The sequence below is a fragment of the Budorcas taxicolor genome, chromosome 10 (genome assembly GCF_023091745.1).
Source record: "Budorcas taxicolor isolate Tak-1 chromosome 10, Takin1.1, whole genome shotgun sequence".
Classification (NCBI taxonomy): Eukaryota; Metazoa; Chordata; class Mammalia; order Artiodactyla; family Bovidae; genus Budorcas; species Budorcas taxicolor.
The window spans coordinates 50560419-50578703 of NC_068919.1; the positions used below are offsets into that span (position 1 = coordinate 50560419).

Here is an 18285-nt window from a genome sequence, read left to right on the forward strand (position 1 = left end):
TGTGGGGTTTGACACCTGGTGACAGTCTAATCCCATCATTCCTTGATAGCTATTAATTTGAGTTCTGTTAAGAACAGCTTTTCCTTATTCTTCATTTATTTATCCATAAAAATTTATATCATATGGACTTTTGGATGCCTTTTTGTTCTTTGGGTAATAATCCATCACTGTCTCACTTGTTTTGTTGTTTGAATTATCCCAGTATTGGCCATTGGGACCCCCTTCATGTTGTCTCCTGTGTCCCTTTGATATGTCCCACCAGGTTTTGAGCATAACTTTATTTCCTGCACCACAATATTCCAAGATCATCTTGTCCTTTTTCTCTACAGCCTTGAGATACAGTATTTCTTCAGGGAGCCTTGATTAGAGGCGAACACTTTAGACAGCATTCCAAACTTTTTGAAAATGCTTAGAAAATCTGAAAACCTTCAAGTATTTTGGAGGAATTTGTTTTCCTTTGGTTTTGTCATAAGACTGAAAAAAAGTGAAAGTGTTAATCACTCAGTCATGTCCGACTCTTTGTGACCCCATGGACTGGAGCCTGGCAGTCTCCTTTGTCCATTGAATTCTCCAGGCAAGATTACTAGAATGGGTTGCCATTCTCTTCTCCAGGGCATCTTCCCAACCCAGGGTTCGAACCCAGGTTTCCTGTATTGCAGGCAGATTCTTTACTGTCTGAGCCACCAGGGAAGCTCGGTCTATAAAAATAACAGCATAGTAAGAATATCAAATATTTTAACTTTTAGTATACCAGGAAAAATAGTCATCATATTTACCATCTGGGTCCAGTGGAGGCTTTATAATTTTAAAACTTTAAGTTATTTTATGAAAAATTTAGAAAAGTGAAAGTACAGAGATAGTGAAAGCAATAGAAAAAGAATTTAAACAAAACCAAACCAATGTTTCTTCCGTATTTTCCTGGTATTGGACATATATGTACATGAAATGAGCAATGGCCTTTGAATGCAACTACCCAGGTGGCATAGTGGTAAAGAATCTGCCTGCCAATGCAGGAGACGTGGGTTTGATCTCTGTGTTGAGGAGATCCTGGAAACAGGAAGTGGCAATGCACTTCAGTATTCTTGCCTGAAAAATTCCTTGGACAGAGGAGCCTGGCGGGCTATAGTCCATGAGTTTGCAAAGAGCTGGACATGAATGAGTGACTGAACATATATACATCTGCTCATCAGCCATCATGTTTGAAACTGGAAACATATATGTTATAAATACTGATTGCATATTTAAACATTTCTAATAGGTTATATCTTATTGTTCTGGTTCTTCTTGCATTTGCCTTATCATAATGTAATACTATTGAAAAGTTTGAAGGCTCCTAATTTGGTAGAAAAGAGCATGGCCATTTTTGTTCCATAATTACTAAAAGATTTTCATTGTAGTTTATAAATGTAAATTAGATTGATCATTCCAATGAACTTCCTATTTCTACATAATATTTGTCCTTCTCAGTCACCTTTGTATATACACATACTTTTAGCATTTGTCCATTTATGAATCATATCAACTAAATTTTTGCCCACAAATATCGTAAAAGATAAAAGAATTCTTACCTTTTTAAAAATCAAAACAGGATGGTTTTAAATTACTAAGTCCTTCCTATTGAATAGCTAGCTAGGTTAGACTATCATATTTCCTTTTTTATAATTATCTTATTTGCTCTCTGATTATTAATTTGGAGAAAGTGCATTTACTTATCCTAAGGGCTCATAGTCCAAGATTTTTGTTTATACAGTCAATTTCACCCTCATCAACAGTGTCTCTGGTGTTTCTGTCTCTTTGCTTTCAGCTGCTGACTCATCTAGCAGTTATGAAATGTCTTTTTCTATTAGATTTCTTCTTTTTCTCATAATGAACAGAAATGAAAAATTCTGAATTCTTAACTATGTTCAATGAAAGGAAAAAGGGATATGACAAAGCTGGTGTCATCATACTTCTTTTACTTATATCCTTTTGAGACATAATAATGCATTACTTTGAATAATGCATTAATGAAATCAAAGGATGGTGGAATTGTTCTGTTGCTCAGTCGTGTCCGACTCTTTGTGACCCCATGGACTGTAGCACGCCAGGCTTCCCTGTCCTTCACCATCTCCCGGAGCTTGCTCAAACTTACGTCCGTTGAGTTGGTGATGCCATCTGTCCATCCCATCCTCTGTTGTCCGCTTCTCCTCCTGCTGCTGCTATGTTTATTTAGTCATTTCTAGATAGTTTCATAAAGTTTTTTGTTTCCTTATTATTTTAAGTTTTTTGGCATAGTTGGAAATAATTGATGAGTGATGATGAAATATTTCCTAGAATGAAGAAATTTGCAAGATATAGAAAAAGCTTGTTAAGATCCCATATTGTATTTTAAAACAATAAATGCTGGAGAGGGTGTGGAGAAAAGGGAACCCTCTTACACTGTTGGTGGGAATGCAAACTACTACAGCCACTATGGAGAACAATGTGGAGATGCCACTGCTGGGCATACACACCGAGGAAACCAGAATTGAAAGAGACACGTGTACCCCAGTGTTCATTGCAGCACTGTTTACAATAGCTAGGACATGGAAGCAGCCTAGATATCCAACGGCAGATGAATGGATAAGAAAGCTGTGGTACAGGAGAGAACAAGATGGCGGAGGAGTTGGTGGATGTGCAGTACATCTCTCTTCATGGATACATCAGGAATACACCTTCAGACACAGAAGCGCCTGCAGAACATCAGCTGAGAGTGGACAGGAGTACCTGACCAGTGGAAAATAATATATAGAACCACGCGAAACTCGGCAGGATGAAGGAACTAGGGGGAAAAACAGGAGTGTTAGTAGGACTGGACCTGCCTTGGCCGATGGGGGAACTGAAGCAGGGGTCGATCCCCACATCGGGGTAACTGAGTCAGAGGAGAAACATTTGAGGCTGAAACAGCTTATCTGTGGCAGCCTGAATGGAATAAGAATCAGACAATCCTTGCCACAGCCGTACATACCCTGGACAGAGATGCAGGTACCCTGGAGCCTGCAGTGGCGGCTGGGAGCTGGAGTTTGGGGATTGTGGAGCAGTCCCAGGGTGAGGGCTGCTGTTGACTGTGGAGAGACAGATCAAGGGGTTGTGAGGAAGGAGACTGTGCTGGCAAATGCCTGTGGAGGAAAGCGCAGCAGCCATGGAAGCAAAGTGATACTGCTGAGTCACGAGGGGGTGAAGCCATCACCATAGCCTCTCTCTCCACACACCAGTGTGGGTAGCTGAACAATAGTGAGGCTGGCCCATCAAATAAACGCCTGATGCACTGAACTACAGAGTAGGACCCCATCCAGGGTGCCCTTTTATGTGCCTGATGTGCCGATTTCCAGAGTACGACCCCAGACAAGGGGGCCCCTCTATGTGCCTGATGTGCCAAACAACAGAGAAGGACCCCAGGCAAGGGAGCCCTCTAAGTGTCTCAACAGCAGAGTTATGGAGATAGACTGGCCAAAGAGGCCTTCTGATCACCAGCTACAAGAGGCTGGAAAAAAGACTGATAGGGCCATAACTCTGCGATGGAGGCAGTCCATGTCCCTGCACACTTGTGCTGCCAGGGTCCTGGCAAGCCAAGCAGCTGCGCCACCCTCACACTCAACTCTTCACTGGGGCAGAGCTGCCACAGACAAAAAAGTCTTGTGCCTATGCGTGCAGGGTTGCTTCAGTAGTGTCCGATTCTTTACAACGCTGTAGACTGTGGCTTGCCAGGCTTCTCTGTCAGGGATGGGGGGTTGTCCAGGCAAGAATACTGGAGCGTATGGGCCAATATTGGTGGCCATACACTTATAGAGCAATATATATCCTGCTGCCTTAGCTGCCAACTCCCCTGAGTACCTGGTGCTGCCAGAACCCCTGCAACCCAAGCAGCTGCACCACCTCCACACCTGTCTCTCACAGGGGCAAACCCCAGTCCTCCAGGGCAGCGAGCAAACCCCAGTGGACAACCCACATGCAGGGCTGGAAATAAAACCACAATTGAAACCCAGGGGCAGTGTGTCTAAGGAAGAAGACCCCAAACCTTTCCACCAGCTGTACAAGCTGTAGATTAAATCAACATGATCAACTAGGCACACTCTGTCTATGGAATATATAAAAGGTCATTGAGAGCTTCCACAAAAGAAAATACACTAGTTCTGGTAGCTGTGGCCTTTGGAGGCAAGAACACAGAGAAGTAGGACCAGATCAGAATCTGAGCTGCCCCCACAGCAGATCCAGAGGTCCGCACAGTGTTGGAGGACATGTTAGGAAGGTGAGGTGGACTGTGACTCCCAGAGAGGGAGAGGACCCTGACAGCAGTGACTCAATAAAAACATTTGTTATTCTTATGTTTTGACTTTTTCTGTAGATGCTTTTGGATTTTTTTTTCCTTTTTCTTACCCCCTCTGTTGTAGTTGTCGATTTTATTGGCACTGTGAAATATAGTTAAGCTTTTGAGCTTTTTTTTTTTCCCCTTAGTCACATTTTTAAGAGTTGTTATAAACCTCTGGGCTTTGGGGCTTTTGCAGTTCTCTGGAGTTTTTTTTTTTCTTTTCTCTTTTTTAATTTCAGTTTTTAATTTTTAAACCTATTTTTTTTCTACATTTATTCCTTTGTTTTTCCTACTATTCTTCTCCCCTTGCAGTTAAGTGTGTATAAATCTTCTTTATCTCTATTAACTTTGCATATCTGTTCTTTCTTTCTTTCCTTTCTTCTTAACATATTTGTTAGCTTTATTTTCATTGCTTTCTTCCCCAGTTAGTAACTTGCTTTAGTTTTGTTTTCCAGTTTGTGCTTTAGTTAGTTAGCCTTTGACTGTGTGGATCACAATAAAGTGTGGAAAATTCTGAAAGAGATGGGAATACCAGACCACCTGACCTGCCTCTTGAGAAACCTATATACAGGTCAGGAAGCAACAGTTAGAACTGGACGTGGAACAACAGACTGGTTCCAAACAGGAAAAAGAGTACGTCAAGGCTGTATATTGTCACCCTGCTTATTTAACTTCTATGTAGAATACATCATGAGAAACACTGGGCTGGAAGAAGCATGAGCTAGAATCAAGATTGCCGGGAGAAATATCAATAACCTCAGATATGCAGATGACACCACCCTTATGGCAGAAAGTGAAGAGGAACTAAAAAGCCTCTTGATGAAAGAGGAGAGTGAAACAGTTGGCTTAAAGCTCAACATTCAGAAAACGAAGATCATGGCATCTGGTCCCATCACTTCATGGGAAATAGATGGGGAAACAGAAACAGTGTCAGACTTTATTTTTTTTGGTCTCCAAAATCACTGCAGATGGTGATTGAAGCCATGAAATTAAAAGATGCTTACTCCTTGGAAGAAAAGTTATGACCAACCTAGATAGCATATTAAAAAGCGGAGACATTACTTTGCCAACAAAGGTCCATCTAGTCAAGGCTATGGTTTTTCCAGTGGTCATGGTATGGATGTGAGAGTAGGACTGTGAAGAAAGGTGAGCGCCAGAGAATTGATGCTTTTGAACTGTGGTGTTAGAGAAGACTCTTGAGAGTCCCTTGGACTGCAAGGAGATCCAACCAGTCCATTCTGAAGGAGATCAGCCCTGGGTTTTCTTTGGAAGGAATGATGCTAACGCTGAAACTCCAGTACTTTGGCCACCTCATGCGAAGAGTTGACTCATTGAAAAAGACTCTGATGCTGGGAGGGATTGGGGGCAAGAGGAGAAGCGGACGACAGGGGATGAGATGGCTGGATGGCATCACCGACTCAATGGACATGAGTTTGAGTGAACTTCGGGAGTTGGTGGTGGACAGGGAGGCCTGGAGTGCTGCGATTCAGGGGTCGCAGAGTTAGACACGACTGAGCAACTGAACTTGAACTTTTAGTTAGTTTTGTTCTGGTAGATATAATTTTTGGTTTCCTTCGTTCGCCAGGTCAACCTATTGTAATTTATTTTTGTTGGCCCGTTTTGATTTTGCTTATAGGTGTATATATGTATATTCAGTCACACTTTTTATTGTTGTTATGAACTTCTTCTTCTATGTTGGGCTTTTGTGATTCTGTGACATTTTCCTTTTTCTTTTTACTTCTTCTGTTTTTTTTTATTATTTTCTTTTTTATAATTTTAATTTTTAAAGCCTATTATATTTTTTCTATATTTATTCCTTTGTTTGCCCTTCCTACTGTTCTTTTCCCCTTGCAGTTAATCTTCAATTTATATAAATCTTTATCTACCTCTATTTAACTTTGCATATCTATTCTTTCTTTCTTTTCCGTCTTCCCAACATATTTGTTAGTTTTGTTTTCATTGCTTTATTCCCCACTTGGCACCTTGCTTTAGCTTTGTTTTCCAGTTGTGCTTTAGTTAGTTTTGTTCTTAACTAGTAAATATAATTTTTTTTATTTCTATACATTAGGATTTTATACATTAAGATTTATATACATTAAAGATTATATATACATTAAGATTTATTAAAGATTAACTACAAGGGGAAAAGAATAGTAGGAAAAACAAAGGAATAAATGTAGAAAAAATAATAGGTTTAAAAATTAAAAACTGAAATTAAAAAAGAGAAAAGAAAAAAAAGGAAAACTCCACATATTTTTTTATTTCCTTTGTTTGCCAGGTCAGTCTACTGTACTTTATTTTTGTTGGACTGTTTTGACTTTGCTCATGGGTGATATGTATATATTCCATTATTTTAATTATTATTTGCCTGATTTTGTAACTGCCATTTGTCTGGGGTTCATCTTTGGTTTCTCATTTTTGGGTATTTATTTTAATCTCACTTAATGCCATAACAAACCACTTGTGAAATCTTCATTCCTGACCAGAGATCAAGCCCTGAACCTTTGGAGTGGAATCACTTACTCCAAGACCCTAGATTACCAGAGAACTAACTGTAGGGAGTATCAATTAGTGAGAACTCACACAAAGGAACCCACTTGAATACAAAATCTGGCATCACCCAATCCTGTGCAGGACACCTCATCTAAACAACAAACAAAACAAAAATATGAACCCAATCGTCAGCGGACAGGATTACCAACTCACTCAGCCTTGCGCATCAGAGGAAAAACAAACAAACAAAAACTCAACACAAATCTCACCCTGTAAGAAGCTTACACAAAGCACTGGACCAACCTTAGGAGGGCAGAAACCAAAAGGAAGAAAGAATTCAACCTTGAAGCCTGGGAAGTGGAGACCTCAAACACAATAAGTTAAAAAAATAATGATGAAAAGGCAGAGAAATACTACATAAATGAAGGAACAAACTAGAAACACAGAAGCCCAAATAAATGAAGAGGAAAGAGGCAAGATACCTGAAAAAGAATTCAGAAAAGTGAGTAAAGACCAAAAACCTTGAAAACAAAATGGAGAAAATGCAAGAATCATTTTAAAAAGACCTAGAAGAATTAAAGAATAAACCTACAGAGACAAACAACACAGTTACTGAAATTAAAAATACTCTAGAAGGAATCAATAACAGAATAGCTGAAGCAGTAGAACGAATCAGTGAGCTGGAAGATAAAATGGTGGAAATAACTTCTGAAGAGCAGAAAAAAGTAAAAAGAATGAAAAGAACTGAGGATAGTCTCAGAGACCTCTGGGACAATATCAAATGCACCAACATTCAAATTATAGGGGTCCCAGAAGAAGAAGAGAAAAAGAAAGGGTATGAGAAAATTTTTGAAGAGATTATAATTGAAAATTTCCCCAACATGGAAAAGGAAATAGGCAAGTCCAAGAGGCACAAAGAGTCCCATACAGGATAAACCCAAGGAGAAACACGCCAAGACACATACTAATCAAACTAACAAAGACTAAACACAAAGAAAGAATAGTAAAAGCAGCAAAGAAGTGACAACATACAAGGGAAACCCCATGTGCTTAACAGCTGATCTTTCAGCAGAAACTCTGCAGGCCAGAAGGGAATGGCAGGATATATTTAAAGTACTGAAAGGGAAAATTCTACAACCAAGATTACTGTATCCAGCAAGGATCTCATTCAAAATTGATGGGGAAATCAAAAGCTTTTCAGACAAGCAAAAGTTAAGAGAATTCAGTACCACCAAACCAATTTTGTAATAAATGTTAAAGAGACTTATATAGTCAAGAAATACAAAAGAAGGAAAAAGATCTACAGGATCAACCCCAAACAATTAAGAAAATGGCAACAGGAACATATATGTCAATAATTACTTTAAATGTAAATGGATTAAATGCTCCAACCAAAAGACACAGACTGACTGAATGGTTACAAAAACAAGACCCATATATATGCTGTCTGCAAGAAACCCACTTCAGACCTCAAGACACATATAGACATATGAAAGTGAGAGGATGGAAAAACATATTCCATGCAAATGGGAAGCAAAAGAAAACTGGAGTAGCAACCCTCAGATCAGATAAAATAGATCTTAAAGATTACAAGAGATAAGGAAGCACACAACATAATGATCAGGGTATCAATCCAAGAGGAAGACATAACAATTGTAAATATCTGTGCACCCAGCATAGGAGCACCTCAATACATAAGACAACTAATAGGCATAAAAGGAGAAACTGACAGTAACACAATAATAGTAGGAGACTTTAACATCCCAGTCACACCAATGGACAGATCATCAAAACATAAAATTAGTGAGAAAACACAAGTCTTAAATGATACGTTAGATGAGATGGATCTTATTGATATCTTCAGGACATTCCATCCAAATGCAGAAGACTACACCTTCTTCTCAAGTGCACATAAAACATTCTCCAGAATAGACCACATCTTGGGTCACAAATCAAACCTCAGAAAATTTAAGGAAATTGAAATCGTATCAAGCATCTTCTCCGACCACAATGCTATGATATCAATTATAAGAAAAAAGCTGTAAGAAACACAAACACGTGGAGATTAAACAACACGTTTTTAAATAACCAACAGGTTAGTGAAGAAATCAAAAAGGAAATAAAAAATTTTTAGAAACAAATGACAATGAAAACACAACAGCTCAAAACCTATGGGATGTAGTAGCAGAAGCAGTCCTAAGAGGGAGTTTACAGCAGTGCAGTCCCACCCAAGAAACAAGAGAAATACAAATAGACAGCCTAACTGTACACCGGAACAACTGGAAAAAGAAGAACAAAAACCTCCAAAGTTAGTAGAAGGAGAGAAATCATAAAGATCTGAGCAGAAATAAATGAAAAAGAAATGATAGAAACAGTAGTAAAGATTAATAAAACTAAAAGCTGATTCTTTCAAAAGGTAAACAAAATTGACAAACCTTTAGCTAGAGTCATCAAAAAAAAAAAAAGAATCAAATGAACAAAATTAGAAATTAAAAAGGAGAGGTTACAACAGACAATGCAGAACTACAAAGGATCATAAGAGACTGTTATGAACAACTGTATGGCAATAAAGTGGGTAACCTGGAAGAAATGGACAGATTCCTAGAAAAGTTCAATCTTCCAAGCCTGAACCAAGAAGAAATAGAAATCATGAACAGCCCAATAACAAGCACTGAAATTGATGCTGTGATTAAAAAAATCTCCCAAAAAACAAAAGCCCAGGACCAGATGGCTTCGCAGAATTCTATCAAACATTTAGAGAAGCGCTAATGCCTGTCCTTTTAAAACTCTTTCAAAAAATGAAGAGGAAGGAACACTTGCAAACTCATGCTATGAGGCCACCATCACCTTGGTACCAAAACCAGACAAAGACAACACAAAAAAAGAAAACTACAGACCAAGGATGCAAAAATCCTCAACAAAATTTTAGCAAACAGAATTCAGCAATACATTGAAAAGCTCATACACCATGATTAAGTTGGGTTTATTCCAGGAATGCAAGGATTCTTCAATATAGACAAATCAATGTGATATACATATTAAAAGATATGAAAGATAAAAATCATATGATAATCTCAATAGATGCAGAAAAAGCCTTTGACAAAATTCAGCACCCATTTATGATAAAAATTATTTTTAAAAAATGGGCATAGAAGAAACATACCTCAACATAGTAAAGACCATATATGATAAGCCTACAGCAAGCATTATTCTCAATGGTGAAAAAACTGAAAGCATTCCCCCTAAGATCAAGAATAAGACAAGGGTGTCCACTTTCACCACTATTATTCAACATAGTTCTAGAAGTCCTAGCTACAGCAATCAGAGAAGAAAAAGAAATAAAAAGAATCCAGGTTGGAAAAGAAGAAGTAAAACTCTCACTGTTTGCAGATGACATGATACTGTACATAGAAAACCCTAAAAATAGTATCAGAAAATTAATAGAGCTAATCAGTTAGCAGAGTTGCAGGATACAAAATCAATACGCAGAAATCACTTGCATTTCAATATACTAACAATGAAAAATCAGAAAAAGAAATTAAGGAATCAATCCCATTCACCATTGCAACAAAAATAATTAAATATCTAGGAATAAACTTACCTAAGGAGACAAAAGAACTGTACACAGAAAATTATAAGATACTGATGAAGGAAATCAAAGATGACATAAACAGATGGAGAGAGTCCATGTTCCTGGGTAGGAAGAATCAATATTGTGAAAATGATTATACTATCAAATACAATCTACAGATTCAATGTGACCCCTATCAAATTACCAATGGCATTTTTCACAGAACTAGAACAAAAAATTTCACAGTTCATATAGAAACACAAAAGACCTGAATAGCCAAAGCAGTCTTGATAAAGATGAATGGAGGTGGAGGAATCAACCTTCCTGACTTTAGATTATACTACAAAGCTACAGTCATCAAGACTGTATGGTACTGGAACAAAGACAGAAATATAGACCAATGGAACAAGATAGAAAGCCCAGAAATAAACTCCTGCACCAATGGGTACCTTATTTTTGACAAAGGAGGCAAGAATATACAGTGGGGAAAAGACAGCCTCTTCAATAAATGGTGCTGGGAAAACTGGACAGCTACATGTAAAAGAATGAAATTAGAACACTTCCTAACACCATACACAAAGATAAACTCAAAATGGATTAAAGACCTAAATGTAAGACCAGAAACTATAAAACGCTTAGAGGAAAACAAAGGCAGAACACTAGATGACATAAACCAAAGTAAGATCCTCTATGACCCACCTCCTAGAGTAATGAAAATAAAAACAAAAGTAAACAAGTGGGACCTGATTAAACTCAAAAGCTTTTGTACAGCAAAGGAAACTATAAGCAAGGTGAAAAGACAACCCTCAGAATGGGAGAAAATAATAGCAAATGAAACAACTGACAAAGGATTAATTTCCAAAATATACAAGCAGCTCATACAACTCAATACCAGAAAAACAGACAACCCAATCAAAAAGTGGGGAAAAGACCTAAACCGACATTTCTCCAAAGAAGACGTACAGATGGCTAACAAACACATGAAAAGATGCTCAACATCACTCATTATTAAAGAAATGCAAATCAAAACTGCAATGAGATATCACCCCACACCAGTCAGAATGGCCATCATCAAAAAATCTACAAACAATAAATGCTGGAGAGGGTGTGGAGAAAAAGGAATGCTTGCACTGTTGGTGGGAATGTAAATTGATACAGCCATTATGGAAGATGGTATGGAGATTCCTTAAAAAACTAGGACTAAAGCCACCATATGACCCAACAATCTCACTCCTAGGCATAATATACCCTGAGGAAACCAGAATTTAAAAAGACACATGTATCCCATTGTTCACTGCAGCACTATTTACACAACAGCTAGAACATGGAAGCAACCTAGATGTCCATCAACAGGTGAATGGATAAAGAAATTGTGGTACGTATACACAATGGAATATTACTCAGAATAAAAAGGAATGTGTTTGAGTCAGTCCTGATGAGGTGAATGGACCTAGAACCTATTATACAGAGTGAAGTGAGTCAGAAAGAGAAAGATAAATATCATATTCTAATACATATATATGGAATCTGGAAGAATGGTACTGAAGAAGTTATTTAAAGGTCAGCAGTGGAGAAACAGACATAGAGAATAGACTTACAGACATGGGGAGAGGGCAGGAGAGGGTGAGATGTATGGAAAGAGTAACATGGAAAATTACATTGCCATATGTAAGATAGATAGCCAATGGGAATTTGCTGTATGGCTCAGGAAACTCAAACAGGGTCTTTCTGTCAACTTAGAGGGGTGGGGTGGGGAGGGAGTTGGGAGGTTGGTTCAAAAGGGAGGGGATATTTGTACCTTATGGGTGATTCATGTTGAGGTTGCAGAAAACCTCAGAAAAAAAAATTTCAGAAAACCAAATTCTGTAAAGCAATCATCCTTCAATAAAAAATAAGTTAAATAAAGAGAAAGTGGTGGTACATATACACAATAGACTATTACTCAACTATTAGAAAGAACATTTTTGAATCAGTTCTTATGCAGTGAGCCTATTATACAGAGCCTAAACTGGAGCCTGTTATACAGAGTGAAGTAAGTCAGAGAAAAAAACACTTAACACAGTATATTAATGCATATATATGGAATTTAAAAAGATGATAACGATGACCCTATATGTGAGACAGCAAAAGAGACACAGATATAAACAGATTTTTGGACTCTGTGGGAGAAGGCGAGGGTGGGATGGTTTGAGAGAATAACATTCAGTTCAGTTCAGTTCGGTTCAGTCCCTCAGTCATGTCTGACCCTTTGCGACCCCATGAATCACAGCACGCCAGGCCTCACTGTCCATCACCAACTCCCGGAGTTTGCTCAAACTCATGTCCATTGAGTCAGTGATGCCATCCAACCATCTTATTCTCTGTTGTCCCCTTCTCCTCCCGCCTTCAATCTTTCCCAGCATCAGGGTCTTTTCAAATGAGTCAGTTCTTCGCATCAGGTGGCCAAAGTATTGGAGTTTCAGCTTCAGCATCAGTCATTCCAATGAACATACAGGACTGATTTCCTTTGGGATGGACTGGTTGGATCTCCTTGCAGTCCAAGGGACTCTCAAGAGTCTTCTCCAACACCGCAGTTCAAAAGCATCAATTCTTCGGTGCTCAGCTTTCTTTAAAGTCCAACTCTCACATCCATCCATGACTACTGGAAAAACCATAGCTTTGACTAGATGGACCTTTGTTGGCAAAGTAATGTCTCTGCTTTTTAATATGCTATCTAGGTTGGTCATAACTTTTCTTCCAAGGAGCAAGCGTCCTTTAATTTCCTGGGTGCAGTCACCATCTGCAGTGATTTTGGAGCCCCCCAAAATAGTCAGCCACTGTTTCCACTGTTTCTCCATCTATTTGCCATGAAGTGGTGGGACCGGATGCCATGATCTTAGTTTTCTGAATGTTGAGCTTTAAGCCAACATTTTCACTCTCCTTTTTCACTCCCATCAAGAGGCTCTTGAGTTCTTCCTCACTTTCTGCCATAGGGGTGGTGTCATCTGCATATCTGAGATTATTGATATTTCTCCTGGTAATATTGGTTCCAGCTTGTGCTTCATCCAGCCCAGCATTTCTCATGACGTACTCTGCATGTGAGTTAAGTAAGCACAGTGACAATATACAGCCTTGGCATACTCCTTTTCCTATTTGGAACTGGTCTGTTGTTCCAGCAAATTTGGAAAACTCAGCAGTGGCCACAGGACTGGAAAAGGTCAGTTTTCATTCCAATCCCTAAGAAAGGCAATGCCAAAGAATGCTCAAACTACCGCACAGTTGTACTCATCTCACATGCTTGTTGGAGAAGGAAAGGGCAACCCACTCCAGTACTCTTGCCTGGAGAATCTCATGGATAGAGGAGCCTGGTGGGCGAAAGTCCATGGGGTCACAAAGAGTCACACAGGACAGAGCAACTTCACTTTCACATGCTTGTAAAGTAATGCTCAAAATTCTCCAAGCCAGACTTCAATAGTACGTGAACTGTGAACTTTCAGATGTTCAAGCTGGTTTTGGAAAAGGCAGAGGAACCAGAGATCAAATTGCCAACATCTGCTGGATCATTGAAAAAGCAAGAGAGTTCCAGAAAAACATCTATTTCTGCTTTATTGACTATGCCAAAGCCTTTGACTGTATGGATCACAATAAACTGTGGAAAATTCTGAGAGAGTTGGGAATACTAGACCACCTGACCTGCCTCTTGAGAAATCTGTATGCAGGTCAGGAAGTAACAGTTAGAACTGGACATGAAACAACAGACTGTTTCCAAATAGGAAAAGAATAACATTGAAATATGTATATTACCATATGTGAGATAGATGACCAGTTCAAGTTTGATGCATGAAACAGGGCACTCAAAGCTGGTGCACTGGGACAACTCAGAGGGATGGGATGGGGAGAGTGATGGGAGGGGGGTTTGGGACGGGGGAACACATGTACCCCCGTGACTGATTCATGTCAATGTATGGCAGTAACCACCACAATATTGTAGAGTAACTAGCTTCCAATTAAAATGAATTAATTAATTTTTTAAAAAAGATCCCATACTATATTTTATACTGAGAAAATGATCCGTGGGCTTAAATAACAGTAAGAGAATGAATTTTATTCTATTAAAAAATAAGTGGGTTTTCTGTTTGACCTTTAGTAGACCTCTAAGAAACAATAGAAGGTCATGGAATATTAGTCTTTACACACATCCCTGGTGACTCAGTCAGTAAAGAATATGTCTGCAGTGCAGGAGACCCAGGTTCGATCCCTGGGTCAGGAAGATCCCCTGGAGGAGGAAATGGCAACCCACTCCAGTATTCTTGCCTGGAGAATTCCATGGACAGAGCAGCCTGGTGGGCTATAGTCCGTGGGGTCAGACATGACTGAGCTACTAAACCACCACCACCACATACATTTAGAACTGTTCAATAAAGCTTAAAAACTGTAATTGGAGCTGATAATATATCACGAGTTAAGAAGTTTTAGTCAAATAGTGAATAAAAAGAATATTGGCACGACCCATTCCATTCTCCCTTAAACCTGATAAGGTCTAGAAGTGAATGTTTAATGAAACTAACCTCTAATAAATGTTTTTCTTTTGTTACCTTTAAGATCATACTGCATTTCAAAGGGGTATACAGATTCAATGAAAAATGTTAGGAAATTTGTTAAACGGAGTGAAAAGAGTCTTATAACCATTAAATAGTTGTGTTTCTTTGGTCTGAGCAAGTCTGGAAACCAGGGTACAGTGGGAAGAGCAACAGACCCAGAGCCCCGGAAATGACCTGCTGTTTCTGACTATTAACCTCTCTCAATGTCTTCATCTTCAGTTGAAATAATAAAATCCTGCCTTTAGGGTTGTTGTGAGTATTTAATAAACTACTAGGGACTGTTGACCCTTGAAAGACTGGAACTCTTAATCATCCTTGCCTCTCCTGTGTCTAGAAATACCTTACATTTATTAAATACATTATACAAATGAATACAGCATATTAAGCATGTTTACACATTCATAGTAAAAACTTAAAAACTATTACAAAATCATTGTGTTTGTGCTCAGTACATTTGTATTAAGTGCGTTTATAGGCTTAAGGTATTTTCCCTCCTTTTATCTTAAAAAGCCTTCAGTAAAAGAAGACTCCTTCAACACATGCTCATTGTTTTATCAAATCAAGGAAAGAGCAAAGATCTGATATAACCTAGAACTTCATATTTAAAATTGTAGATATACACTCACTTTCAGTTCAGTTCAGTCGCTCAGTCGTGTCTAACTCTTTGCAACCCCATGAATCGCAGCACGCCAGGCCTCCCTGTCCATCACCAACTCCCGGAGTTCACTCAGACTCACGTCCATCGAGTCCGTGATGCCATCCAGCCATCTCATCCTCTGTCGTCTGCGTCTTCTCCTTCTGCCCCCAATCCCTCCCAGCATTATAGTCTTTTCCAATGAGTCAACTCTTCGCATGAGGTGGCCAAAGTACTGGAGTTTCAGCTTTAGCATCATTCCTTCCAAAGAAATCCCAGGGCTGATCTCCTTCAGAATGGGCTGGTTGGATCTCCTTGTAGTCCAAGGCACTCTCAAGAGTCTTCTCCAACACAACACTTCAAAAGCATCAATTCTTCGACGCTCAGCCTTCTTCACAGTCCAACTCTTTAGCCTCATCTGTAATTATTAAAATGCCAAGCAGTAGCAAATCAACTTATCATTGTGTTTGTTCTAAATTGACTGGCTACTAAATGGTTCATAAATTCAGAAATTTTTGTTATTGGGCCATAAATTTTATGGAGCAAAATATCTTTGTGTATTCTTTGAGCTTTCATAGTCCAAAATATTAGTTTGGATTTTTTTAATGTCAATAAAAATTTAATGTTTTTGCCCATATTTTCCCTCCTCCTTTAACTCATCTCTTACAAATCTCCTGAGAAATTGACTTGCATAATTTCTTAAACCATTAGTCTCTTTGCCATTTTAAGATAACCTTCATTTCCTATATAAAGAAACCGAGGCTCTTAAGAAAAATCCTGGAGAGACCAATTTGAAAGTTATAGGCCTTTTTACTTTGCCTACCCAGCAAAAGGAAAGTGATCTAACTGGGGTTTACACATGTAAGTTGTTCAACTCACCAGTTGGTTTGGTCAGAGTCATTGCTGTATTCTGGTTCTGACTATAAATTAGGCAAATGCTTGTTCCGCACCATTCAGGTTTCCCTGTGAGGTCACTTAAGGCCTCTGACAGAGAAACTAGTAGCTCAGGCTGACAGTTTGATCCGTGATTTACCCTTTTGGGATATTGGCCAGAGCTTAGACTATAATAAATACTTTCTCAGCTTCAGAATATGCTCTGTATGTAGGTGAGACTCTCCTTCCTTCCTTGTTTGACTCTCTCAGTAATTGACAGGTTCACTAAAGGTAAGCATTGTATTTAATCTTTGGATGACATTGAGGTAAAAATACCACAAAGGAAATTTCTGAATTGGGGGTGAGGCTAGACTGCATAGTGATCAAGCTTTTCTTGTAACTCTTCAAATTCTGTACTTTAGTTACATACCAGCAAGTATGCTGTGCTATGCTTAGTTACTGTCGTGTCCAACTCTGCAATCCCATGGACTGTAGCCCGCCAGGCTCCTCTGTCCATGGGGATTCTCCAGGCAAGAATACTGGAGAGGGTTACCATGCCCTCCTCCAGGGGATTTTCCTAACCCAGGGAGTGCACCCAGGTCTCCTGCATTGCAGGTGGATTCTTTACCGTCTGAGTCACCAGGGAAGCCCAAGAATACTGGCAAAGCAAGTATTACTACTATAGTACTTTCATATAATACATCACCATTGACTGACTTTCTGTCACTTACCTCATGGAGTCCATTCTGTTGTCTGTTCCCTTAGATTTTTATTAACAACGAGTGGCAGAACTCAGAGAGTGGGAGAGTGTTCCCTGTCTATAATCCAGCCACAGGAGAACAGGTGTGTGAAGTTCAAGAAGCAGACAAGGTATGTTCATCTGAGAAGAAAAACTGCTATGAAATAGCTACCTTCAGACAGCGAAACACTAAACTTATGCTGTCCAGACATCACCACTGACGTTCGTTTATCACCTTTTGTGTGTGTGTGTGTGTGTGTGTGTGTGTGTGAAAGCAAATGTTTCTTCCTTTATTGCATCATCATCTCTCTTCCTCTCTAACAGGCAGACATAGACAAAGCAGTGCAGGCAGCCCGCCTGGCTTTCTCTCTGGGTTCAGTGTGGAGAAGGATGGATGCTTCAGAAAGAGGCCGTTTGTTGGATAAGCTTGCAGACTTGGTGGAAAGAGACAGGGCAGTCCTTGCAGTAAGTAACCTAAGAAAACATCGTCTTTACCATGAAATTTACCATCCACTGAAATTTAGATTCCTCAGTCTTTCTGAAAGCATGATATGATGCAGATCTGGGGAACAAGTGAAGGAGTACATAATAACTCATGAAAAAGGGGAGAGGTTTGGCTTTTGGGGACCAGCTGAGTGTCTTTTCTTACTGAATTTTGAAGAACAGAACCATAGCTTCCCATGACTGGTACAGACCTTGCTGCTTTCCTTGTCCCTCTCCCTCCCACCCTCAACGAAAAGAACAAGAACAATCCAGCAGTGGGAAAGTGAGCACGTTGCCTGCAGGAAGCAAACCACTCTGTTGGCATTCCGAAGAGTTTTGCCTCTCCAGTGTGAGCCCGTCTTAACCAGAGAGAATCCTTCAGAAGCAGAAGGTGTGATGCAGACCTCTCATATAGCTCTGCTCCCTTTCTTCTTCTGTCACTTTCTAGAATTAATAGAAAGGAGAGACAGGAGACAGCAACTTTCTTTTGCTACAATGATCATTTTCTCACATAAGGGACATTCGCTTTCCTAGTGGTTTGTTGTTGTTGATGCTGTTTTAAAAATAGGAGTCAGTTTCTTCGAG

The 18285-nt window shown here is 39.2% G+C and overlaps 1 protein-coding gene across 1 annotated transcript in view; it reads left to right on the forward strand.

The window, feature by feature from the left end:
• ALDH1A2 (aldehyde dehydrogenase 1 family member A2) overlaps nucleotides 1-18285 on the forward strand; it is a 116494-nt gene that overhangs the window by 39782 nt on the left and 58427 nt on the right. Inside the window, exons 2-3 of the mRNA XM_052646637.1 lie at nucleotides 17244-17348; nucleotides 17542-17682. Of these exons, the coding sequence (XP_052502597.1) occupies nucleotides 17244-17348; nucleotides 17542-17682 (246 nt within the window). The remainder of the gene's footprint in view (nucleotides 1-17243; nucleotides 17349-17541; nucleotides 17683-18285) is intronic.